The 26,510-nt window shown below is 36.3% G+C and overlaps 1 protein-coding gene across 40 annotated transcripts in view; it reads right to left on the bottom strand.

The window, feature by feature from the left end:
- The window catches only part of RIMS2 (regulating synaptic membrane exocytosis 2), a 591,263-nt gene that overhangs the window by 25,473 nt on the left and 539,280 nt on the right, over nucleotides 1-26,510 (bottom strand). Inside the window, exon 1 of one of the 40 annotated variants that reach the window (XM_065895388.1) lies at nucleotides 1,284-1,760. The exons of 37 other annotated variants lie outside the window; for them this stretch is intronic. In XM_065895388.1, the coding sequence (XP_065751460.1) occupies nucleotides 1,284-1,425 (142 nt within the window). In that variant the 5' untranslated portion in view covers nucleotides 1,426-1,760. Of the gene's footprint in view, nucleotides 1-1,279; nucleotides 1,761-26,510 lie in introns of those variants that run through there. 2 more of the 40 variants (XM_065895387.1, XM_065895389.1) reach the window with 2 other exon arrangements.

Raw genomic sequence — 26,510 nt, 5'->3', positions numbered from 1 at the left:
AATGAGCAAACTGTAAATGTACAAACAAGAACAGCAAAAGATTAGTATGAAAATTAAGTCACATTTATATAGAGAAGTACCCTACCATTAAACCTGTACTGATCTAGTGCAAACTGATACTGCAACAATAAGCTAGAAGAAACCTGGATAGCTCTAACCAGTGAATTATCTTAACACTTTTCAGACATATTATTAATCAGCCATCTTCCTCCTCCCTGCCTTCCACTGGGAAAAATAGGGGAAAAAAATATTTCTACCTGTTCTCAGAGCAGGTAGTTAGTTTCTTCTAAATCAGGGGTCACTACAGATTTCCTAGTAAGAGGTCATTGATTGTCACAGAATAAAAGCAAAATAAATCCTATCCTATACAATGATATATACAATAATAGAGGTAACGTGATGATGCTAACCACCCCACTCTGGATATATGTGCGTGCAAAGGTGAACACAGTTTGCAGCTAGCTTATCAATAAATTAATAAACAGCATTTCAAATGTTGGGATGCTATTATTTAGCAGTCAATTCTTACTTTGATTTACAAATTATGTTTTTAGCATTAGTTGTTAAATCTTATAGGAAAGTTCTTCACAAAGAAAACCTATGTTTTGAAAACTTTATAAAGGACTTGAAGTCTCTTGGTGAAAAGTTTGAGTCCCCTTCGCAGTTTCTCTCATTAGCTTAATTATAATGACATCACTCAAACACCAGAGACAAACAACCAATGGTGAGATTCAAAGTGTGCTTGCCAACGAAGTTCCAAAGGCCCACAGCACAAACCAGCCTCCGTTAGTACTATCAACCTTTGACCTGTCCATTGTATCACCCTTTCCCCTCATTTGGACCTTAAGTGTTCACAGGCTGGGATTCCTGTTTCAAAGTTTTGCTGCTGCTTTTCCCTTTAAGTTTTGGTTATTTCTGTCCTCGCAATCAAATGCGAATACCAAGACTGCGGGAGTAAACGAAAACAAAACAGTTGGGTGCACCTAACGAGGCCGCCTTGCCTCCCACCTGTCTCCATCCTCATCCAACTGCCAAGCACTGTTTAACTCAACTTCATTAGGAAAGCCTCTTCCCAGTCAGCGCCTGTGGAGCTCCCCAAATAACCAAACAGAACTTCTCCTAGGCTCAGCTGGCGCTCTGGGGGGTCTCCTGCTCCACAGTCCCCCAGAGAGGAGGGGCTAGGGACACTGCTACTTGGAGTTCTCCAACCCTGTCAACCCTCCAACCACCGACCTTCAGAGATGCGAGATGTACACAGACAGACACAATAACTACAGGCTCACCTCCTTCTTCCTCTTCCAGGGAGTTCATGCAGGGAAAGTAGCCGGCCAGCGCCTCGAAGGAGGCGGAGAGACTGCTCCGGCTCTGGGAGCGCTGCATGGAGCGCCCCGCGGCGCCGGCGCCCCCCAAGCCCTGCCGGCCCATCTTGGACGAAGACCCGCTTTTCCCGCGGTACAAGATACGAGGCGTCTTGGCGGCTGAGGCGCGGCGACCGCAGCGCTTCGGGGGCCGGGATGCTGCCGCGGGACCCTGGGGTACTGGCCCCTGCCTCCCTAACCCGGTCCGGACCAGACGTGGCCTTCCTGGCTGCCGGGGCCTCCACTCTTCTGGGGAGGGGTACGAGGTGGGGATCCAGGCGGTGGCGAGCGGGGATGCGGCTGCTCGCTGTGGAAGTCCGAGGTCTCGCCAGGAGGGAGCTGAGGTGCCCGGAGGCTGCGGCTGCGAGTCGGTCTGGCCGCCCTCCCCTCGCAAGGAGATGTTGCTGATGCTGAGGTCCCCGCCAATCAGCAGCCGGACGGGGAGGCGGGCTGGCAGCTCCGGAGCGCGCTCCTCAGGCTCTGGGCAACTCTGAGCCCCGAGGAGCTCCTGCTGTTTCCGTTTCTTCCCTTTCCTCGCGTGATTAACACCAGGGAATGGTCGTTAATGAGACGCAATACGTTAGGCATCACAGATGGGAACTATCTCAGGCAAATTTTGGTAGTCACTTAGTCTCGCTTAAAATTTGTTAACGTTCCTCAAGCATAGATAGGAAATAATTTTCTCCAAATCATAAAACAAAGCCTCCCCAATTTTTAACAGGTCCCATGAAAGCCTAGAATTAAAGCGTTCTCGTTTACCTTCTTTCTTAAAAAGATTAAAAAGTCAACAGAAGGTAAAAAAGATTTAAAAAATATCAAGAGCCTAAAAAAGAACCAACACTAAAAAAGTACTGTGATGTTTATCAATTTTGCTTTAATTTGGGGAATTTTTAATGCTTTTTTTCCCTCCAGATTAGATAATCTGCTACCTATTGTTGCTAAGAATGACAATGAACACTGTAAGGCTTTAGCATCTAAATAACAGGTAACGTCCTCTTAACATACATTTGGAAGCAACACAGACATACCGCAAACAAAACAGTTTATAAGTGAAATAGTATCACATTCTGCAAACTGCAAATCTCTATCCCAGAACATAAAGCAACCGTAAGCCCATTTTAGCATAAGTCAGAAGACTGTCCTACTTTTTGTAACTTTAGACAAGTCACTAGACCTCTCAATTTCCCTATCTAGGCAGGTGGGAAGGTAGGGCACAATGATTCCAGTCCTAACCATGTCATAGCTTGATTGTTGGCTGTGTGTTTTAGGGGATTTCAAAAGTGTTTTGTAAAATGTAAATTATACAATCTAAAATGGTTCTTTCATACAATAAATATTTACTGAGTACTATATATGAACAAGTTCTTTGCTTGATGTACTAGGAAATACAAATATTTATTCAATTAATAGTAATTGAGCTCCCAGTGTATGTCAGGTACCTTTGTAAACACCTAGGACATACAGTGATCAAAGCAGATAAAAATCTCTGCTCTCATGGAACTTATATTCTAGTAAGGGGAGAAAGACACAGTAAATCAGTAAATTATATAGTGTTAAAAGGGAGATAAATGAAAATGGCAAGAAATAAAGTTAAGGGGTATGGGACAGTCTGCAATTTAAACAAGAGCTGTCAGGGTAGGTATCATTGACAAGGCAACATCTGAATAGATGTATGAAGAAGTTGAGGAAGTAAGCCATTCGGATATGTGAGGAAGAGAGTTAGTTTGAGGCAAAGAGAGCCTGCAGTGCAAAGGCCCTAAGATATGAGGTCCTGGTGTGTCCCTGGAACAGCAAAGAGGCCAGGGTAGCTGGAGTGGAGTGAGTAGGAAGGAAAGGAGGTCAGAGAGATAAGAGGCAGAGAAGGGGACAGATCACACAGAGCCTTCTAGGTATGTTAACAGCTTTGGCCATAGCACATCACAATTTAGGAAGTACAAAACAACGCACTCAAGTAATAATCCTCCCAAATCTTTCTAAAAATTAGGAAACTTTCAAATAAGAGTGCTCTAACATAGTAACATCTTTTGGTTGCTTAGACTTAGGATCAACCAGGTTTCTTGCTTCTGTTTTTCTGATAGGCTTTTATCATTTCTCATTAATATTCCTACAATTCTCTCTTAGTTCAATTTCCTGTTCGTTATTCACCTTCCTAAAATACCCGCATTTCAATAGACACTGATAAAACCAGGAACTCTATGAGTATTTTTTCATACCATATTGCTTTTATTCAGAGAATAGAAATGTTTTCATTAAATGAAACTTTCATTATAAGAATAAAGAGAATCATAGAATTTTGGAAACTGAAAGGACTATTGTAAGTCATCTGATGTATTTTTTATAACTGTGGGTCACAAATTTTTAGTGAGTCACGAAAATAACTTATCATTAGAATGATCAGCATTCTAAAAAATAAAATGAAATAAAATATTGGAGTGTAGCCCATGTAGTTATTGTATCAATTGCAGTATTGTCTCATGAATAGGTATGCACCCCTGTGTGTTTGTGTGTGTTCACATGTGTGTACTAAGTTGTGATCAGGAGAAACGTTTCAAGGAAGAGGGACTAAGTGGGAAAATCCTAGGAAAATAAATTAGCCAAGGGTGGAAAAGTTTGATTTTGGCACCCAGGGACATCATACTGATAGCTGAAAGTCACTTAGGAAGGGAATTATCTTGGGTTTCTACTAGTGACTGCATGGGGACAGGGAATCTGAGAACTCAATCAGTGGTCACACTCAAGTTGCTTGGGCCCTGCCTTCTCTATGTTAATAACCTGACTTTATGCACCAGGAAGAGGTTAGTCTGGAATAGCCCAGATGCATCTGTTTCTTCATGAGCATCACTTCTCTCTTGCAGTTTCAGAACAAAGTTGTCCTGGGAAGCATTTTGATATTTTTTCCTATAGTTGGGATTTGAGAGATATAGATAAGTGATAAAAGAATGACACAAAGAGAAACAGGAAGTACTAAAGAGGAAAATCACCTTATTTCAGGGAAGAAAGCTTCAAAGAAAAAGAAGACTATTGGCACACAGGTATCAGAGAGACAAACCACAGTAATGGCCAAGAGACTTCTAGTCTTGAATGATAACTTGTGGAATATACTGAACTTACTGAGAAAACTTACAATTCCACTTTTTTTTGTCCTATGCTCAATTGTTTTCCTATATAATAAATATTATATAAATAATATTTCTGGTTTACATATATTTTAAAAGTTGATTTACTATTCCTTATCCCATTCTGATATATGAACTACCAACCCTAAAGAAATTTAAAAATTGATATAAAAAAGAAACTACTGATAAAAGATAGGAAATGTCATTTCCTCCATACCAGAAAATACATTCAAATGGCTTTGGATGTAGTTTTCAAATGATGGGCTACTATATAGTTTCATTACATAAAACAAAGTGTAATTCCAGAACAATTATAGTCTAGTATTCAAATTATTTATAATATATTTATAACTTTCTTACTCATCCAAAATAATCAGAAAAAGTGACTCACAAATATACATACTAATTGCTTTCTAAATGCAAATTCTGGCCTTGAAAAAAGATTCCACTACTGTATAAGAAAATCATATTTTTGAAGAAAAGATATATAGATTGATATAACTTGCATAAAAAAATCATAGCATTCTACTTGATGAATATGAAACATATCACACCAATTATGCCACTTAATTCTTACATCAATCCTGAGAGTGTCATCATTATTTCTTCTTTACAGATGAGCTAATAAAGACTCAATAATATTAAATGACTTGTTTAATTAGAAAGTGGCAGAGCCACTGATTTTCTGATTTCAGGTTCAGTGCCCTATACACTGTATCACAGGTGTCTCATACCATATACATAAGCACAGATGAAACACATGCAAAACACAGATGATAGATATAATAGGAACTATGTAGTAAATGATTTGGTTCAAAATAAAATAAATATCGAAAAAATATATTTAAAAGCCATAATGTTTATTCTAACTATATACCAATGTTAAATCCATATTTGCCCTTTTAATCAAAACATATTAATATTACATAGCCATATATGTATTTCAGTTCATCAATTCTTAACAGGGCTAGAAAGTTACATGTCATTTATGTATCAGTTTTTGTAATAGTTTCCTCGCCAAAGTAAATCACCAAAATTTTAAAGTATGTTAAATTAGTTTATTCTTGACATAGAGGCTTGGTCACTGATGTGAATGCATAAACAGGTTATTTTGTGAAGTAGTTACGTAGTGTCTAGACCATGGATTAGTTCAGCTGGGAACATACTCATGCCTTTGGCAGCCTTGCCCTTTTCTATGCTAGAAATGATGTAGGTGATGATGATGAGAATGCAAACTACTACTAAAAAAGAGAAGGAAAGACGAAGTAAGTCCTTTTGGGAAGTATTGGAACAAACAAATAATAAGGCCTAGAAGTGGATATGCAAAAAAGAGATAGAAAAAGGACTCTTATTGCTACTCCATTGTCACTATTTAGTGTATCCAGTCAACCCAGAAATGGCTGGTTGCTAAAACAGATAGGAATTGCTCAGGATAGGCTATAAAGCCACACTGCAGACTGAATTAACCTCTTTCTTCTTGATACACATTTGCTCTTGATAATATAGGAATTCATCTCTACCTCAGTCTTCACAATTGATGTCAATTACCTTTGCCACTTTGGACTATTCCGCTCTACAGCAAATAATTCTATACTAAATAGAAATATTTGTGGATATATTTTGGTTTGTTTTATTCAAAACCAACTCTCAAAATACTTGCAAACAATGTGACCAACAAGGGATTAATCTCCAAAATATACAAACAGCTCATGCAGTTCAATATCAAAAAACCAAACAACGCAATCAAAAAATAGGCAGAAGATCTAAATAGACACTTCTCTAAAGAAGACATACAGATGGCCAAAAAGCACATGAAAAGATGATCAACATTGCTAAATATTAGAGAAATGCAAATCAAAACTACAATGAGGTATCACTACCTCACACCAGTCAGAATGGCCATCGTCAAAAAGTCTACAAGTAATAAATGCTGGAGAGGGTGTGGAGAAAGGGAACCCTCCAACACTGTTAGTGGCAATGTAAATTGGTGCAGCCACTATGGAGAACAGTCTGGAGGTTCCTTAAAAAACTAAAAATAGAGCTACCATATGACCCAGCAATCCCACTCCTGGGCATATATTTGGAGAAAACCATAATTCAAAGATATATGCACCCCAATGTTCATTGCAGCACTATTTACAATAGCCAAGACATAGGAGCGACCTAAATGTCCATTGACAGAGGAATGGATAGATGTTGTACATATACACAATGGAATATTGCTCAGCCATAAAAAAGAATGAAATAATGCCATTTGCAGCAGCATGGATGGACCTAGAGATTATCATACTAAGTGAAGTAAGTCAGACAGAGAAAGATAAATATCATATGATATCAGTTATATGTGGAATCTAAAAAGTGATACAAATGAACTTATTTACAAAACAGAAACAGACTCATGGACTTAGAAAACAAATTCAGTGTTACCAAAGGGGAAAGGTCGGGGGAGGGATAAATTAGGAGGTTAGGATTAACCTATACATACTATTATATAAAATAGATAGTCAACAAGGACCTATTGTATAGCTCAGCGAACTCTACTCAATACTCTGAAATAACCTACATGGGACAAGAATTTGAAAAGAATAGATGTATATGTATATGTATAACTGAATCACTTTGCTGTACACCTGAAACTAACACAACATTGTAAATCAACTAGGCTCCAATATAAAATAAAGATAAAATAAAAATAAATAATAATAAATAAAAATTAAATTAAAAAACCCAACTCTCAGAGTCCTTTAGGACAGTGATCATGGCAAGGATGGTTTCCAAGTTTGAGAAACTTCCGGCTCCAATATTCTCTTCCACTATTCCAGCCAGTGCTCTGGCTTTGTGATAAATTTACACAGTCTTCATAGTAATATTCTCAAACATTTGAGAGAAACATTTCTTCTATTTATAAATGCCTTGGGATTCTAGATGAACATCACCTAGCAACTTCTCACATCACTATGAGATCAATAGCATCACAATTTTGTGAGTGTAAACATTCTGCCCAAATACACAGCAAGGTTTAAAAATTAGATATACATTTCAGGTACCAATGCCAGTAACTATACAATAGTTATAAAAAGTGCGTTCATTTAAACTGCTTTATTCATTCATTATTAGTTTATTCATTCACTATTCATTTACTCATTACTCATTTATTCCTTACACCACAGTGTGATGAGAATAATATTAGGTTTGCATGGACAATAGAGGGATTCTCTTAATTACAATTAAGTCTAATTCCTACTTGTCACTGTTCCTTCTTTTTCTTTACTGGCTAAAGCTTCATGTATTCACTTCAACATACACAGCATAAAAGACCTCTGATTACCATTGAGTTTAACTGAATCATATGTTTGTTGTATATAAGTGGTTATACACTGTTTAAACTGCTTGATACCATGCTGATATAAAAATAGAAAACTTAACATTTTTCACAGAAATTTGGCTTAATTGCCCGGCTGACTTTTAAATTGCAGACACCTTAATTATTTTTCATTATATATCAAGGCATAAAATTTATAATAAAGTTATTTAAAGTTGTTAAAAATCAAAGGCAGTAAAAAAGAATGAGGATTCTCTCAAAGCATTAAAAATTGCAGGATTTTAAATAGTATATTGCAAAAATAAAAAGCCCAGGAAAAACATTCATAGTATACAGATCCAGGTCAAACATCACCTAGATTGGGCATAAGTGAATTGCTGACTGAAGGAAGTTCTATTCAGAGCTCAGTACCTTTGGTAAACAGTTAAGATTGTGTGCAAAGTGGCCAACTTAGGAACCAAACTAAGCAACTCATTATCAGCTGACACCCACTTAAGGTACTCTGTGTTATAGATGCCTTTAACGTAACAGTTCATCTGTCGTGTTGATATGAAACTTCATAATAGGACACAGCAATACAGATTAAACATGTTTCCCTCCTAAAATTCAATTCAAAATGGTTCCATCTAATATGCTTTATTTATCCTCCCACAATAAGATGAGAAGCTCAGGTCTAAGAAGACAGAGGTTTATCTCCCAGAGAAAACAGTCTCAGTAAGAGGTAAATTTGTGGTGTCATACAGAAAATCTCTAAGAAACGCAAGTAATTATAAAAAGGCAAATCAGTATGTGTTCTAGTTATGGGGATATTCTGTAATGCTTCTCCCTGACCACTGCTTTATAACTTGGATTCTTCTGCTTGGCAACTCCTTCTGCAACTCAGCCTAACAGAGTAGTGTTTCAAATCCCAGCCTCCTTTCCCATACTTGACACCAAACTGGGAAAAGACATTTAGGGAGGAGCCAGAAGTCTCGATTCACAGCCTAAAAAATAACTAAATATGCAACTGTATATATATATATATACTTAAATTTGGCCACACCATTCAAAAAGCTTTTCCAGAAATGTTTATTTGCAGTGTAGCCAGCATTTGGACAGAGAAAAACTGTGGTGTAGAATTTCTGAGTTCCTTTATTTTCGGTTCTGTTACTTATATTTTTGTGATTATCTGGCATTTGATCTAACATCTAGAAGAAAGTCATTGCTTCACAACTCACTGGTATAAACTATTAATTTCATTTCAAATAATAGTGAATTTCACACTATGAAGGCAGCATTTCAGGGGTTCTCTGGGTGGGGCAAAAATACAAACTTTATATCTTAATAAATCTTGTACTGCAACTGAATAAACACTGAAAGACACTTTTCAAGGACAGTGACCTTAAAAAATGTAATTGTTACATATTTTATCACAATTCAAGATGACTGCAATTTTAAACCAATGTAACATTTTTGGTTCTATTTCTAATTTCATTTATTAAAAGAATTCATTTTTATTCTCAACTTCAGATTATAGGCTAAGATCAGCTGACAAAGGGTACGTTTTCTGGTTTCTACAGCCACTTAGAAGGTGCTTGTCAGAGAGCACTAGAGTTCAGGAGTCAATGAGAAGTCATAGCGCAAGTGAACAAGCCCCTTGTCAACCTTGTAAGACACAGTTTGCCCCCATCCTTGCAGAACTAGAGCTCCACTCACCTCCTTACTCTTGGATCTGAGTCCCACCTCCATCCACAGTCTTATCCCAACTTTACTGTCAACCTCGTTCATTATTACTCGGATCCCGTGATTACCCCGGATGTACCAAACCACCCGGTCTCCTTTGCTTACACCAACCACTCTGTGGTTGAACTTTTGACCTAGATGATGGGATGGAAATATCCCCCTATAACTGAAGTTCCTCTTTGTGTCCATACATTACAGCACTCGTTTTAATACAAGTTTTTGTGAGGAAGATCATCGTTTTTTTCCATAGTGGAGTCCATCAAGAAAAATGTACAACAGCACTGGAGACTAAATAACTCTATGAGAATCTATTATCAACATGCATTTCTCACTATAATGATCACAATAACTATAAGAAAAATTCTCCAAATTATATTTTCTATAATGTTCTGTGTGTGTGCCGGTTTAAAAAAAATAATGCCAACGAAACAATTATTGACAGTTGTGTCAACAATATTATAAGAATCTCTATAAAAACTTTTCCTGGGCTTCCCTGGTGGCGCAGTGGTTAAGAGTCCGCCTGCCGAGGCAGGGGACACGGGTTCGTGCCCCAGTCCGGGAAGATCCCACATGCCGCGGAGCGGCTGGGCCTGTGAGCCAGGCGGCTGAGCCTGCGCGTCCGGAACCTGTGCTCCGCACCGGGAGAGGCCACAACAGTGAAAGGCCCGCGTACCGCAAAAAAAAACTTTTCCTGTAAATTTCTTATCTGTACGGGCCTCCATTCATTGTTTGTCTTGCATTTGTGGACCACTGCTTAGAATTTTAATGTTTCACGTTAAACAGCTATTAGAATTCGTTCTTTCAGAGTCATTCTAGAGGGAGCAAGCCCTTACACACTCCTTGAGCTTACTAACATCTTCTAATACAATTGAAAATAATTTATTCCAATTTTAAGGGACAGTCCAAGAAACATAAAACAATTACTTTGGTCTACTGAAAACTCCACATACAGTTCCAAACACTCAGCTTCTGACATTTATTTCCCGTGGTTTAGTTTTTCCCATGTTTTTAGATATTATGTCAGTCTAATGCATAATACTTTTGTTTTATACAATGACTTTCTCTCAAGTATTTTTTCAAAATCTCTACATTCATGTCTAAAACATCTCTATGTAACCTGTCAGTGCTATTCCCCATTTCTTATGTGCTAAAGTATAAGGAAGATAAAAGGTTACACATCCATTAGTGATAGGATCTGATGAAGCCTAGACAGTTAAACTATGGGTTTAAACCTTTTTTACATTTCTGCACATTGAAAAATTGTTCACAAAAAATATATGTAAAGGGTCAATGAATATATTCCTGTCAAAAGGTAATCTACTGAAAGTGTTTAACAAAGACAACTGATTGTTAGCCTAGTAGAACTAATTGACCATCCAAACATTTGTTATTGAACAATATTAAATAAATATTTACTGAATACCACCATGTCCACGCACAGCCCTAAGCAGTAGAAGTAGTAAACTGTATCATTTACTAATTAACTGACCATCGATTAAATCTATTACTTTTACTCATTTATTACTATTTCAACTGATAAATAGAGAAAAGCTAAGGAAACAGATCATGTAATGCTATGTAATTAAAAATAAAGAGATAATGGTGCACTAGCATGTACTTGGAACATGTGTATGCAGCGCAAAAGCATTTAAAATATGAGCACCAAAGCAAAACAAAGACAGCTTAAGTATTCCTGTTTGGATTATAATAATGCCACACTTTCAAGATCATGAGACATTAATTTTAAAAATTATAGGACTAACATTTCTAAAATACAAGTTTGGAAAAGCACAGTATTCAACAGGAAAATAGAACTAAAGGGGAAATTTGAAGAAAAGTTACTTTGGTTATTACACACACACTCAGAGAGGCATAAATTGTAGAGGCACAAAATGACTCAGAAAGAATAAACCAACAAAAATATAATAAATTGAAAATAAATCTGCTCTTTAGAAGGTCCAAAATGACCACCATGTTGTCATGTCCAGTGGGACTTCCAAGTCCTCATCTTACTTGCTCCCTGAGCAGCATTCTACAGAGTTGGCCACTCTGGTCTGAAAGCATTATCTTCTCTTGACTTCCATTGGATCACATTCTTAGAGTTTTTCCCCCATTTCTCTGGCATCTCTTCATCAACCCCTGTGGCTGACTTCATCTCTTCTATCAAATTTCTACCTTTAACATCTTTAACACAACCTGGACCACCTTCTCTCATTATACTTTCCCCCTATATGATCAGTTCCATTTCCAGTTTTAATAACCATTTGTATTCACTCAAATTTATTATTGAGTCCAGACCTCTCATTTGAGTTTCAGAGCTGATAACCATCTATTTGACATCACCACCAGAATATCTCACAGATCTCTCAAACTACACTCTTGATTTCTTTCCCACAGAAATCTACTTCTTTTCTTATCTTCTCTCTTAATAAATGACATCATCAGCCAAATGGTTGCTCAAACCAGAAATTTGAACAACCTCTTTCATTCCTTATTTTCCCATACTGTATGCCTCTCTCATCCAATCATCATCAGACTCTATTGATTCTGCTTCTAAAATAGATCTCATATCTATCCATTTCTCTAATCCTATTCCAAGCCACTTTCACTCTTACCCTCAAGATATTATTCATAAAGCAGCCAGAATTATCTTTTAAAAATATATATGGGATCATGTTACTACCCTGCTATCACTGCAATTACATAAAACACAAACACACAGCATGACCTCCCTCTAAGATTATATTTACTTCTTCATATTAAATGGTTTTCCTTATTACCCATTAAGACTTCTGTGTGGTGTCCAGTTTCTCTTATTTACTCTAAAAATCACTGAGCATCTTTCTCCCTTGTGGTTTTTCTTGTTTTGCCATAGTGATATCCACTACAGAAAGTATTCTGCAATTTTAAATAGATCCTTTCCTCCTTGCTTCTCATATTTCAGTTTAAAGAGAACTATGTAAAGGTTAGTCAATTCCTACCAAACGTGTTTTTCCAGGTCTCATGAAAGGTACTGCATCTCTGGCCAGGAATTCTTCATAGCTGTATCTCAACTTGGAGATTATTTAACACAACAATCATTTGCTGCAAGAGGGCTTTAAAACTTAACACCTGCTTCCCTGAAGAACCTGTGACTCATTTATGCAGTGAGCTGCTATTACTGATGAGAAAGTATCAGATTCGTACGGTGAAAAACAGTGGTGGTAGGCTCAGAACCTGAGGACCATGATACAGGCTGTCAAGTATTGTATATTATTATTAGTTAACATTTCATAATTTAATAATATTATTATATTATTTGAGCCCATCTACATAACTATTTGCACAGCGGTTAATGGTGTGAACTCTGGAATTAGACAGGCTTGGATATATATCCTAGCTCTTCCACTTCCTAGCTGTATGACCTTGGGCAATTACTTAAACACTCTGTGCCTCAGTTTTCTCATCTGTAAATGGGACATAATAATAGTAATGACCTTGTAGGTTGTTGTGAGAATGATCTCATTTAACAGTGAGCGTGAAGCTCAGAAATTCCAAGTCATCAGCTCCATATTTCTCCTCTTCCAATTAAGACTTCTACTCTTGAAGCACTGCTACCTTCAGGCCGGTTTTAAGATTAACATGAACTGGTGAAATGGATTCATCTTTCAGACATATTTTCATTTTCAAACAATATCCTTAACTAATTGGTGAAATTTCAGGCAGTGCTAAGTGATTTTTAAAAATACCTAGGCAAATTTAGGGAAGAACTGGTACATTTTCTCACATATAAACAAGGCTCTCCTGAGAGTTTTCTCTGAGCTCAGTTCTCCTGAGTACCAGCTCTGTTACAGCTTTTCTCTGTCCTCTAAAAATGAACAAAGGCCAAATAATTTCTTTTAAAAATCAGGTGTTCTAGAGGTGTTCTACAGGTGGAGGTTGAGGGGTTGGGGCCCGCTTTTCAGACAGGCATTTGTATGTTAAAGAATTATCTGTGCATATATTTTTAACATATTCAAATTTCATTAATACTATATAAGAAATTTAACACCAGCCTCTGTGAAACACTCATTTGAGGCAGAGGGAGAACACCACACACAAATATTACACATTAACCTAACAGCATTACGTTGGACAAGACAGGTTCTTGATTAAACCAAGCCTGACAAAGCAGCCATCTCAAGGTGATTCATTCCACTTTCAGGACATAAGTTTATCAGGTAGTTTGCATTACTTCATGACTATGATGTGAACATCACAAAGATTATTAAAGTGTCACATGTATTTACAGAAGTTCAGAATTTTCCCCTAACATTGTTATACGTACATAAACAGGTCCACAATGTGGAATACTGTACATTTATTTATATTTTAATGTAAGTCCATATGTGAATAACTGCTCACAGATTTTATTTTATTCAAGTGGCCAGATGGATTCAGGATAAATTTATGTCCCCAAATGATTTTGCTATGTTTTATCTAGCATTTTCATGTGGGTGGAGTGGAAGGCGGAGGGTCTTGCTGCATCGACTACTCCTGCCACGTTGACTGTGGAACAACTTTGAAGACGTGGAAAGTGTCAATTTAAAATATTCAAACTATTGGTTTTGCCTCTTCCCTTACTCAGTGAGAAGTAGCTATAGCCATTCTCTACATAAATCATCAAAGCAAAAAGGCAAATTGAACTGAATGCTTCAGAAGTAGTTCCTAGTGGATGAATTATTTCAATCATTTCATTTAGTGTAATTTTTAAAATTATAGCTTCTAGTTGCATGAAAAATAACTTTTAAAACTTGTGTTGAAAATTCAATTGGTTTTATATGGTCCTAAGTTGCTCTCTTAACTTAGAGCCCTTCTGATCATTTATTTTATTATTATTATTTTTGACCACGCCTTGTGGCATGGTATCTTAGATCCCCGACCAGGGATTGAACCCATGCCCCCTGCATTGGAAGTGCAGAGTCTTAACCACTGGACTGCCAGGGAAGTGCTGAGCCCACCTGATCATTTAAATAGGTTTCTGCATTTGGGTCATAATATATTTATGAGACATGATAACAGTTTAAGAAATTTACTATTTTAAAAAACCCTCTCACACATCTTTTCTAATATAATTCTTTTTTGAATATAATAATAGACATATATTACATAATGAAATTTTGTGGTATTAAAAATTGTATGTAACTTTCTATTCTCAAAATTAATTTGTTTCTGGTAAAAGAACTGGATAATTTTACTGTGTGTTACTACCACAGTTTTTTTGTAGTTTCTAGGCCTGATAAATCATTTTGTATTTGGGGGATTGGGAAGAATGACAATAACTTTAAGACCTGAAAATGTCTTGAGAATGTACTGGTATAATTTCTGCCTATAAGTACAACTTTACATGAAGTCAATCAATTATACTTCTCTTCTAAATATTTGGAAAGATGCTTCCTAACCTCCTGTACTTCCAGGGTCATGGAAGTCTTAGAGACACAACCCTTTACATTTCATTCCATCCTTGGTCCTAGTAAATTGAAGAAAATTTATCGTGATTCATATCTCTTATATATAATGCCACTTCACAGGTGTTATGGCTGAATTGTGTTCTCTCAAAATTCATATGTCAAAGTCCCAACCCCTAGTATGTCAGCATGTAATTGCATTTGGAGATAAGGTATTTAAAGAGGTGATTAAGTTAAAATGAAGCTGTATGAAGCTTCATTTGACAAATTGACACCAGGGATGTGTGTGCACCAAGAAAAAACCATGTGAACAGGCAGCAAGAGGGTGCCCTCTACAAGTCAAGGAGAAAGGACTTCCAGCCTCCAGAACTGCGAGAAAATAAATGTCTGTTGTTTAAGCCATGCAGTCGGTAGTATTTTATTATGGCAGCCCTAGCTGCCTATCCTTTGAGATAGATTAAGTCCCCTATAATCTTTCTCTTTACAGTGCTTTCAAAAGCTTTCATTTTTTTTTCTAAAAGTTTAAGAAGTTTACTTAGCATATTTAGATCTATTCTAATTTTTTTAAAACACCCTGTACAATTTTGATGTCCCAATAAACCAGGTCTTTTTGTATCATAAAAGTTTAGCTGTAAAGTGAATTTCCATAAATCAAATGGTATTTTCTAATTACTTTTGCTGTTTTAACAGCTGGTGTTTCTATGCCAATGGTGGATATTATGCTTCCAGTTTAAAAAAAGGTAAATTATTTACATAGTCTCTTAAAAAAACACACGTGCCAGAAAAACCCCAGACTTTTCACTACATTTTTATATACATAAGACTAAGTTTCTTAAGTGCAGAAATTGTACTTTATTGATAATATTATTTGCATTCCCAGAGCCTACCACCATGATCGGGGCCTAGTTCACTGATTTGCTTCTAAGGACACTATTTTACCTAAATAAATTCTGATAAAGGAGCTGTTCGTTACCAACAGGCATACTCAAATTCTTATATCATTATTTTGTTAAAGAAAAGGGTTAAAGTGAAAACTGCTAATACTGGCTTCTGTGGTGAATGTGAATGAATCATGTGACTACTATTATCGTGGATGTGGCTCTTGAAATTGATTTTTCTTCATTGGCATTCCAAATCATGACTTACAATTACATTTTTTTTTTGATATTTAAAAGGCTCTACCGAATGCAGTTCTAACTTACCCAATTCAGCAAAGTAAATGGATGCCCTGAACACATCTTTTATTACCTCCACTTATCAGGAAGCAAATCAAAAGTAAACATATGTTTCTTACTTTCATCATATGAAGTGTTCAGTACGAGAAGCCAAGCTAATGTTTTAAACACTGAATACATTAAAAATTAACTGTGTCATTTTCTACCTCATTAATTAAATATAACAGAAATGTAAAATCTTGTATTTCTAGTTTGTCTTAATCCAATATCATCATTTAAACCTGTGATGCTGAATTCTTATACCCCTCAAATTGTTCATTTGCTTTCATGACCATCTCCTTCTCCTAGACATCATTAATGACACATACCAAACTGAAGTGAGTTAAAGTTTAGTCTGTGAATATTTTGAAAATTTTGTGATAGTTCTGAAAGAATACAGAGTATAGAAACCCGAAGTATTGTTGCTAAATTAGTGTTGGAATGCACTGATCCACCTAGCAGTTTTAAATTCCCATAAATTTAAGTATGCATTTATGATCCTAAACCTATGTCATTCACACACACACACACACACACACACACACGGACAAAGCAAATGTAACTAATTATGTTCTTGAAATTATTTCAAAAATCAATTCTTATGCTAGGATTAAAACTTCGTTTCAAAAAAAAAAACAACTTCATTTCAGTGTACATTGGCATAGTCTTAAGGTAAAAATAACTATTGATGCTGGTACCAACCCAGATTTACAAACTGATATGATAAATATTTCTTCTTTTCAGCTTCCAGTCCCCATGCCTTGGCCCCAGACTTCTTTATTGGTGTCTGGATTCTTTCACAACCCACTCATTGGCATTCCTGCCTCCAGTCCCTCCCTTTTAATCCATTCTGGACATTTTTGCCAGGTACATTTTTGTAGAATAGATTTATTATCAAGTCTCTTTCTAAGAAAAATAACAAACAAACCTTCAGCGAGTTGAGAGCACAAAATCGAATCCACCCATCTTGGAATTCAGGGCTTCCGACAAAAAGAACTTTCCAATGTCACTCCTACTTTTCAAACACATACAGCTTTAATCAAACTTTGCTACTCTATTCACTGCCCCCCACACACCTTTTTGCTTCTCATTTCTTATTTTCTTTCATGTGAGCCCATTATTAGGGTGGGGAATTCGTCTTCTTGTCCAAAGCCTCCCGTCTGCTGTGCCAGAGCTAAGTGCAACCCTGACTCTTCCTTTATCCTGGAGCTGGAAGCTATTGGATTCCTCATACCCTCAGCCTCTAGACCCTCAGCATCACTGATAGAGCTTCTAGTCTGACTCTAATATTGCCATTTCTAGGCAGTTTCTCTTGGCACCTCGCCCCTCCCCACTTCCTTTCATCAAGTGGGTCCCAGTTTCATCACACCTCTCTTTACAGCACACTTTAGACTGTGATTCAGGGTGCTAAGGAAGAGGGTCCTGCTCTACAGCATCTCCATCACCATCCAGTTCAACTTTCCTTCCTCCCAATCCTAGGCTTATGAATTCAAGGTCCCAGGGGCCTTGTAAATACAGAGCCTGTTAAAGACACGAATGTGCGCTGGTCAGAATGCTCTCCTGCATCCCTGCTTATATACAGTGCCTGTCCTTCAAGATTCAGTTTCATTCCACCAGCTCTCTGAATCCCCTGGCCCATAGTGATGCCTTCCTACTCTGAAATCCCTTTATCTCGTTCGCTCTTTGGGTACTTATCATAGTCTACCTGCATTATTACTGAACTTTTCTTTTTCAACTGCCTACTGTACATCTTTAGTTGAAAGTTCTAGAGATATAAACCCCTCAAAATATCCCCAAATGCCTCATCCTCTGCCAAACTTGCTCCTAATTCTGTACTCCCTCTCTTAGCAGGTGACAGTACCATTCATTCACTCAGTCCCTCAGGCAGAAAACTGGGGTCATTTTTGACTTCTCCCTCTTCTTCACACCCCCATCCATATCTAATCAATCATCAAGTCCTAATTCACACCTTCTAAATATCTATGAAACTGATTCTTCTTCATCCCAAGTTCAAGGCCCCACAACCTCTCACTTCTGTTACATAAGACTCCTAATTTGTTGCTCTATCTTTAATCCAAGTACTTTTCAATCTATTTTTTATGAAGCCAGATGATCTTTTTTTTTTGCAGTACGCGGGCCTCTCACTGTTGTGGCCTCTCCCGTTGCGGAGCACAGGTTCTGGACGCGCAGGCTCAGCGGCCATGGCTCACGGGCCCAGCCGCTCTGCAGCCTGTGGGATCTTCCCGGACCAGGGCACGAACCCGTGGCCCCTGCATCAGCAGGAGGACTCTTAACCACTGCGCCACCAGGGAAGCCCCAGATGATCTATTTAAAGAGCAAGTTAGCCCGTGTCACATTGCTTTGCTTAAAAACTTTGCAGTGGTTTTCCTTCTCTTGGCCTAAAAGGCATGCCTACTATCCTTCTTTCTCTCTTGTTTCTTCCTGCCTCTCACTCCCAGCTCTAGCAATACTGGATTGTGTGAGTTGCCATGCACCTTCCAGGCTACTACTTACCTCCCACATGTATTTGAAGGTGGGATACCTGGAATGTCTTCCTCCCTCCTTTTCTCTTTATCTAGACATTTTCTACTTATATGTTCAGGTATCTTCCAGGGAACAAGTTCTAATCTCCTGAGGAAGTAAATGCTCCTTCGCTGAGATTCCACAGTATCTGGAGTCTGTCTCTACTACACAGTATTAAAAGCTATGTTATAATCATATTCATTCATTCATTCATTCTTTCAAGTACTTATTGAATACCTATGACAGGAAACTTTTTGTGCCATGTAATAGACATTCAATAAATGATTTTTGCTAATGAATGAGTGAATATGCCCAACTGAACTTTAAGAGGAACAGTGTTATATTTTATTTATTTGAATTTATTTCCATTCACCCTCATGTCCTTACTCTATGTCTAACATAGTATTTTATATGTAGTAATAGCTAAAACACACTTTGTTTGATTTATTTTTACATTTAGTCTTGACATTAAGATGTTTTTGAGAAAAAAATTATCATTGATTACAAAACACTATGAAGATTTAAAAAATTATGTGATCATACAGTATAAATAATGCACAATAATATTTGTAAACTCTGAAATCTTAAATGCTCATAATTCTGGTAAACTATTGGTAGAAAGCTTGTTTTCTCCCAAATATGAATTTTGGAGTCACAGTATCTGAAGGTTACAGAGTAATCTATGTAACAAAGAATCAAATACAAAAGTGGAATACAGGAGCATTTTGGTAATATTGAAAAAAGAAAACTCTCATAATATTGATGCTTTCTATGGGAATTTACTCTAAGCAGTCTGGAAAATACTGCAGCTACTGTGAGAAAGACCATTTAAAGACCCTCACAGGGTCTAGGCACTATGCCTACACTACCTAATGGTTAAAAGTCTAGTTTGAGGGATTCTGGATTCTTCCAGATTTTACCCCACCACGTTCATAATGAAAAAAAAAAAACCTTCCAGATGATAGATTTGGAAAAATTTTCTGTAATATCTCAAACCAAAGAATGAATTAATATCAGAAACTGTTGAAAACCAAAATGATGAAGATAGCAGTCCCAACAAAAAAAAATGAGCAAGTTAGAAACAGGCAATTCACATAAGAGCAAACAAAAAGATTGATGGGTATAAAAAGATTTTCAAACTTATTAGTTATTAGAGAAAAGCAAGTTAATACAACAATGAGAAATCACTCATTGCTAATATCACTCATGCTAATTATCCCTCATATGATCAGAAATGCTTGTATTAGATATTAAAAATTAGGAAGTAATGCCAGTTGCTGGCATGGATGTTCGGATATAGAGACTCTTATGCATGCTATTTGGATAGTAGACTAGAGCAGGAGACCTGGTGAAAGGCTGACAGAACTTGGCCAAATTAATTAAACACACACTGAACAACTCGATAAATCTATTTCTGGGTATATATAGATATATGTAAAAGAAATTCTCACCCAGGCTCATAAGGAGACATAAATGAGGATATTCATCTCAGTGTTATTTGTGGTGGCAGGAGTTGGAGTCTATCTGGATGTCCAGCATTGGAAGAACAGAGAGGAAAAATGTGGTAAATGCCTACCATGGGGCATACTACACAGCAGTTAGAAATATAGGAATAAATGTACACACAGGTGCTCTGAAAACATAATGCTCAATAAGAAAAATAAAAAGGGAATGTAACTTTAAAATGCACAAACACATGTATGTATACATAAAAAAATAATGCACATTTTATAAGAGCACATAGATATACTGAAGGTATACATTAAACATATTAAAATAACCATCTTAACAGATGGAGGGAGGAAAATAGGGATTAAAGGGGATTCAGTAAAGAGGGAGACAGAAGCAGAGAGAAAGGAAGAGAGAGATGGAGAGAGAAACTCTTCTCTCAGTGTGGACCTGTGTGACCCCTCTTCACCCTGTTTCCCTAAGTGTTTCCTTGTGCTAACTCCTTTCAACCACTCCACGGTGTGATTATAGGTTAAATGTCTCTACAGCCAGGTCTTAATTCACATGATGATGGGTACCATGTGTCTGTCTCATTCACTGCTGTATCCTCAGTACCTGGTAGTATGCTTGCACACAGTAGGTATTCAAGGAATATTTGTTGAAGGAATGAATGAATGCACAATTTTACATTGGCTGACCCATGCTAACAGAAAGAGAACCAAAAGCTGAACTTAAGATCTTGAAAAAAAATTTCACATGGATCTTTTCAGTGTTAAATTCCAGGTTTCATCTCAAGAAAGGTAAGTTCTTAGGTTTCATTCAAGTGAAGCAGATAGAGCAGCAATTCTGTTTTCAATGATACTCACATGTGGCACTGGCTGAACCACTTTTGTATTAGGTTCTACATTTAAAATGGAGAGAATAAAGATTTTTATCTTCAGCTTTTTTTTGTTAGCAAGATAAAGAGATGCTACTGTTCAAATGGCAAGAAATGCTTTTCTCTTTTAAAATTTAAAGTGTGCATATTATAATTTTCCCATCGAAATAGGATTATTATGCTCTCTTATATTGGAATTTCTGAGTCACAAAAGCTCTCAGTGAGTTTTCCTTCAGCATGTAATGTAACATTACAACATGATTCAGAATAGCATTTGACCTAGAGTTTCACAAAGTATGCATTTACAACGTATTTCACTTAGAACCAAATAATGTACTGCCAAAGAGATATATACAGTATGGAACAAATGACCCTATCCTTTCAGTGCAGATACTGTTGATCCTTGATTTTCCCACCAGAATTCATAAATGTCCATTCACTACTGCCTGCAATTGAAAGAACTCTTACCTATGAATAAACTTCCCAAACAAAGGATCTTTTAATTGCTTTAGCATCCTAGCTTCTCTTTTACAGTAAAACTACATTTTTTTGTTCATACATATTACAGTGAAAATTTTCATTAGACTTAATTCTTCTGGGAATGAACATTTTTCTAGGATAACTGCTCTTCTTGGGAAATGAACTTATTTTTCAGGACATAAGATAATTTACTTAAATAGAATTCTGCCACAGGGCTATGCTGATCAGCTCTAAACTAACAAGTCTGCATTGCACCATTTGATCGCTTATTATTAACAGATTAGAAATAGTCAAATATTTTAGGGTTAAATACTAATTAATGCAAGATAATTTGCACTTAGACAATAGTTTCTTTGGAACTGCTAAAGCTTCTAAATAATCTCTTCTGGCTTTTAATCATGTGTTACTTTCAATACATTTCCTTCCAAATCTCTTTCTATATTGGTCTTGAGCTCAATTATTTCTTGGAAAAGCACAGAAGTCACTCTAGTATGCACAGTGCCTCACTTTACTAAATCAGATCTTTACTGATCTGAAAAACCAGGGTCCTGAGATATATATATATATATATATATATATATATATATATATATATATATATATAAAATAGGTAATTAGAAGAAGTTTATTTCACCACAAAATACCTATTAGGTAGAGTGTGCTGATTCATAAAGATGGAAATTTACAAACAGCTATATTCTTTGCAGGATCCTATTCATTTCCTAGGTAGAAGCCATGGCACAATCTTTACAAAAATAAGGCTTGAAATGATAGACTTGATTATCACTGTCTTGAGAAGCCCACTATAAATCCCACAGGAATATAGACTACGTTTCACTTCACAGATTAATTTTTTTTTAGTAGCCAATAATGAAAATTAGATCCTGCTAATAGAGAGACTCCAAAAAAGCAGAACACTTTAGGTAACAAACTCTTTGTCTCTTCTGGGTTTTAGAAATGATCATTAAGAACTGACTGGATATTTTTGCTTGATTCTATGTATTACCAAATTTCCCTACTCTTTCCCACCCCAGAAAAGAAGGAGATTAAAACACACTCACAAACAGAAAAGAGAAAGATTAAATGTAACATTACTCAAATGTTTGAGAAAGCATTAAGAGCATAGGCTTTTAAAATAGTTGCAACCCTCTACAACAACGCAAAACCTGACAGCAGTTAACTGCATCTTTCTTATTTTTGACGGTTTGAAATGATCTGTGAAATGGTAGTGCTGTTAACTAGTTTTCCCAAAAGTCAGGGTGCTCTTAGGCTGCCAAAATAGATGAATACTCTCAAATCTATAGGAAAGGAGGTGACAGTCCATTTTGCGTCAATGTAGTCACTGCACACGCAGAACCTTACTCACTTTTCAGTGCCAAACTTAAGGAGAAATACAGGCAAACTTGAATACATTTGGAAGAGTAGAATCAAAGCATTTGGAGACTTGGATAGTACAGACAAAAAGGGTAAATACTAAAAAGGAAACTCAGGCAGGACATCAGAACTGTCTTTGAAAATATGGAAAAATGTATTATGAGTTACACGAGTCCAACAAGTAGAACTAGACCAATGATTGGAAGTCATAGCAAGTTAGATACAAATCATAATCAAAGCTCTTGGAAAGATGAAGTAAGTATCCTTATCTTTAAGTAGTGAGTTCCCTGTCACTGGAGGTGGTTAGCATAGGACAATGACCCTGGAAGGTGATATGACAAGATTCAAGCAACAAATGGGTAGTTGGATTAGATGGTCCCTTCCAGTTCTGGCATTCTATGATCTCTGAAGCAAAGTGATGAATGAGTTTTTATTTGTCTTCAGAGATTCATATTAAAATTGGCTTGTTTCATAAGTTAATAATGAATAAAAATATACCACCTCAAATTATAATTTTACAGCCATTATTCAGCATTAATTGCATACATATATTATATATATATATTTGAAATATATATACATGTGGAGCATATATTTCTTGCTTTCCATATTGACATTTAGCCAGGACTTTCCAGAGTTTATGCTAGATATCAAATAATGCTACTATTTCATTCTTTTGGACCTCTAGAGAAACAATAGGTTCAATTCAACAGTAAGAGGGTATCAGAGGTAAAGGGAGCACCTGTGCCATCCCCAGGTCTGGAAGATGGACCAATGACCTCGCGACAAAAGCCTAACGATTTGTCCTCCATCAGAGACCTAAGCATGTACGTTCTGGAATGTTTCTCTATGCCAAGAGCTTTATAAGTCTTAAGGAGATGGAAGATGTTCTTTTCCAGTTCCTTCTCATTTCTTCTTTTGGAAACACACTGGAGGCTTCCTTTTCTTTCTGTTTCACAGAAACAGCTATACTGTAGGATAACTTATGGAAAATTCTGGCTATTTACTGGTCTTAAAATAACTATTAAGAAGCTGACTCACAATTTATTTTTTAAAACACAAAAATATAATTTTATTTACAAAGCAATTAAAGTTAAGGAAGATTGAGCAACTTGTAGACATGGGCAAACCAACAGAGGAATACTTAGGAAAGGTCAATATTTGTTTCTCAAGACTAGTCATGCTCACTAGCAGTGCTATACAACTGCTAGTTTTATTTCTTTTAAGAATATAAAAGAATATATAATTTTTAAATATGATTGGTTTATTGTAGAAAGCCTGGAAAATACTGAAAAGTCTAATGAAAAAAATAAACTTTATACTTCCACTACCTGAATATTTTGGTGTATTTATTATCTGTAATTAAATTTAATGAAAACTGAATCATACCCTATAATTTTGTGTCCTTCTAAAAAAATTTACTCACTGTGAGCCTTTTCCCATGCAAACATTGCAAATGCTCATTTGGATACCACACTTCTCCACAATATCCACTAAAATGTTAATTATTTCACACCTCTCAGATGGGGCACACATTATATCTGGCTTATTTGATAGATTTTGAGTGTTTCATGCATAGGAAATATATACACTTTATTTATATTTGACTATCTAGGAGTTCTATAACGCCTCGCACATAAGGGACACTAGGATGTTTATTATTTACTCTTTGTGAATTGAATACAAGATTATCCTGAAGTGAATACTGGGAATCTTGAGGAGTTTTTAGTTCAGGATAGCTCTAGGTAAAAAATTAGATAGATCAACTATATACTTGGATGATTTTATATATACACACAGACATATACCCTCTCTATTTAAACAACTCAAAGTCCTACTTCTTTCATAAAACCTTGCGGTACCCAAGCTGAACTCCCCTTTCTGTAACTTTCATTACCAACCAGTAAGCACTGTCCTATTGAACAGATGTGTTAGGCTCCATCAATTCCCATCTTATAAACTATCATTTTTTGATGACTCTTAGATTTCCTATTCTGTCTATGCAGCCCAACCCAATCCCCTAATTGGTGTATCAGCTGCCTCCTAGCTTTTTCCATAGGAATGTCAAAACTCATCATTCCCAAGATGGAAATAGTATTTCTCTCCTTGCCTTCATTCATTTTTTAATAAATGCTTCTACCATCACTATGGACTAAATTGTGTCCCTCTCTTAGATTCATATGTTGAAGCACCAACCCTCCAATGTAAAGGTATTTAGAGAGGGGGACTTTGGGAGGTAATTAGGTTTAGATGAGAGTGGGGCCCTCATGATGGAATTAGTGCCCTCATAAGAAGAGACACCAGAAAGCTTGCTTTCTCTCTCTCTCCCAGGCATTAGAGGACATAGTGAGAAGGTAGGTGTCTGCAAGCCAGGAAGTGAGTCCTCACTGGAGAACCAAATTAGCTGGCACCTTGATCTTGGACTTCTCAGCCTCCAGAACTGTGACAAACAAAGTCCTCTTGTTTAAGCCACCCAGTCTATGGTATTTTGTTATAGCAGCCTGAGCAAACTACAATAGCTACTAAATCAATCATATATCTCAAGTATGGAAAACTTTCTAGGTTCCCTCTCACATTCATTTATCACATCTAATGTCTGTAGTTTAGTCAACATTATTGTACCGATTTAGATTTCCTGGTTTTTATATTATATTATATCTATTGAAGATATTACCACCAGGGGAAGCTGGCTGAAGGATACACAAGACACTATGCATTATTTTTGAAACTTCCATAATTATTTCACAATAAAAAAGTTATTAAAAACCCCTTTCATATTATTTCAACCTCTAGTAATAAGAATTTATGACAAAGAAGTGTGTGATGTTGGAAGATATTCACTATTAAGAGAAGCATGTTGGATTAAAGTCTGATAAATTTTATCAAAGTTAAGACTTAAAGGGTCTGGCTGGTCTTACCCTCTACAGAATATCACGATTTCTAAGTAGTAAATAATATACTTGAAATATGATTATGTTTTACTTCCTTAATTATTCATAAAATCATTTAAAATAATTCAATAAAAATATAAGAATAAAAGAAAAACCTTCAGCCAAACAGAATGGATTTCATGCCTCAAAATAAAACTTTAAGAAGCACACAATGTTTCGCTTTTCATGTTGAAAGCAAGAGATTTAGTTTTCAAGTAGGTACATAGCTAAATAAAAATAAAGTTACATTCTTATGGTAGATCTAAACATAGTGATAGAACAAAAGACTCTTGCTTTGAAATGTTTCAGTTTCACCTACAGATTTATTTTCTAAGGCTATTTTAACTCTGCATTGATATTTCACTAGCAGCAGGAAACTATTTGCCTGTCACATCACTATGTTCCTTGAGATTTATTCTTAAACACACTATAGATTATCATCATTATATTGTTCACATTAGAATCACTGAATAGAAATTCTCACAGTGAAGAGGAACAACAAACCACAGAACCATGTGCCTACATTTTGAATTCTTTTGGAATTTACAAGAACATATATTTTCCACACTTAAATTTCTGTGGAGTGGGCCTCATGAAATCTATGGAGGAAAAGCAAGAGTCATATAACGACTTTTGCATGGATTATCTTTGCTCCAAAGGCAACCATTTGACTTATTGTAACAGAGGATACTAAAATCACATAACTTGAGACTTAAAAC

The sequence above is a fragment of the Phocoena phocoena genome, chromosome 17 (assembly GCF_963924675.1).
Source record: "Phocoena phocoena chromosome 17, mPhoPho1.1, whole genome shotgun sequence".
Classification (NCBI taxonomy): Eukaryota; Metazoa; Chordata; class Mammalia; order Artiodactyla; family Phocoenidae; genus Phocoena; species Phocoena phocoena.
The sequence above is the reverse complement of the archived record's forward strand: the minus strand, read 5'-3'. Positions and strand labels throughout refer to the sequence as shown.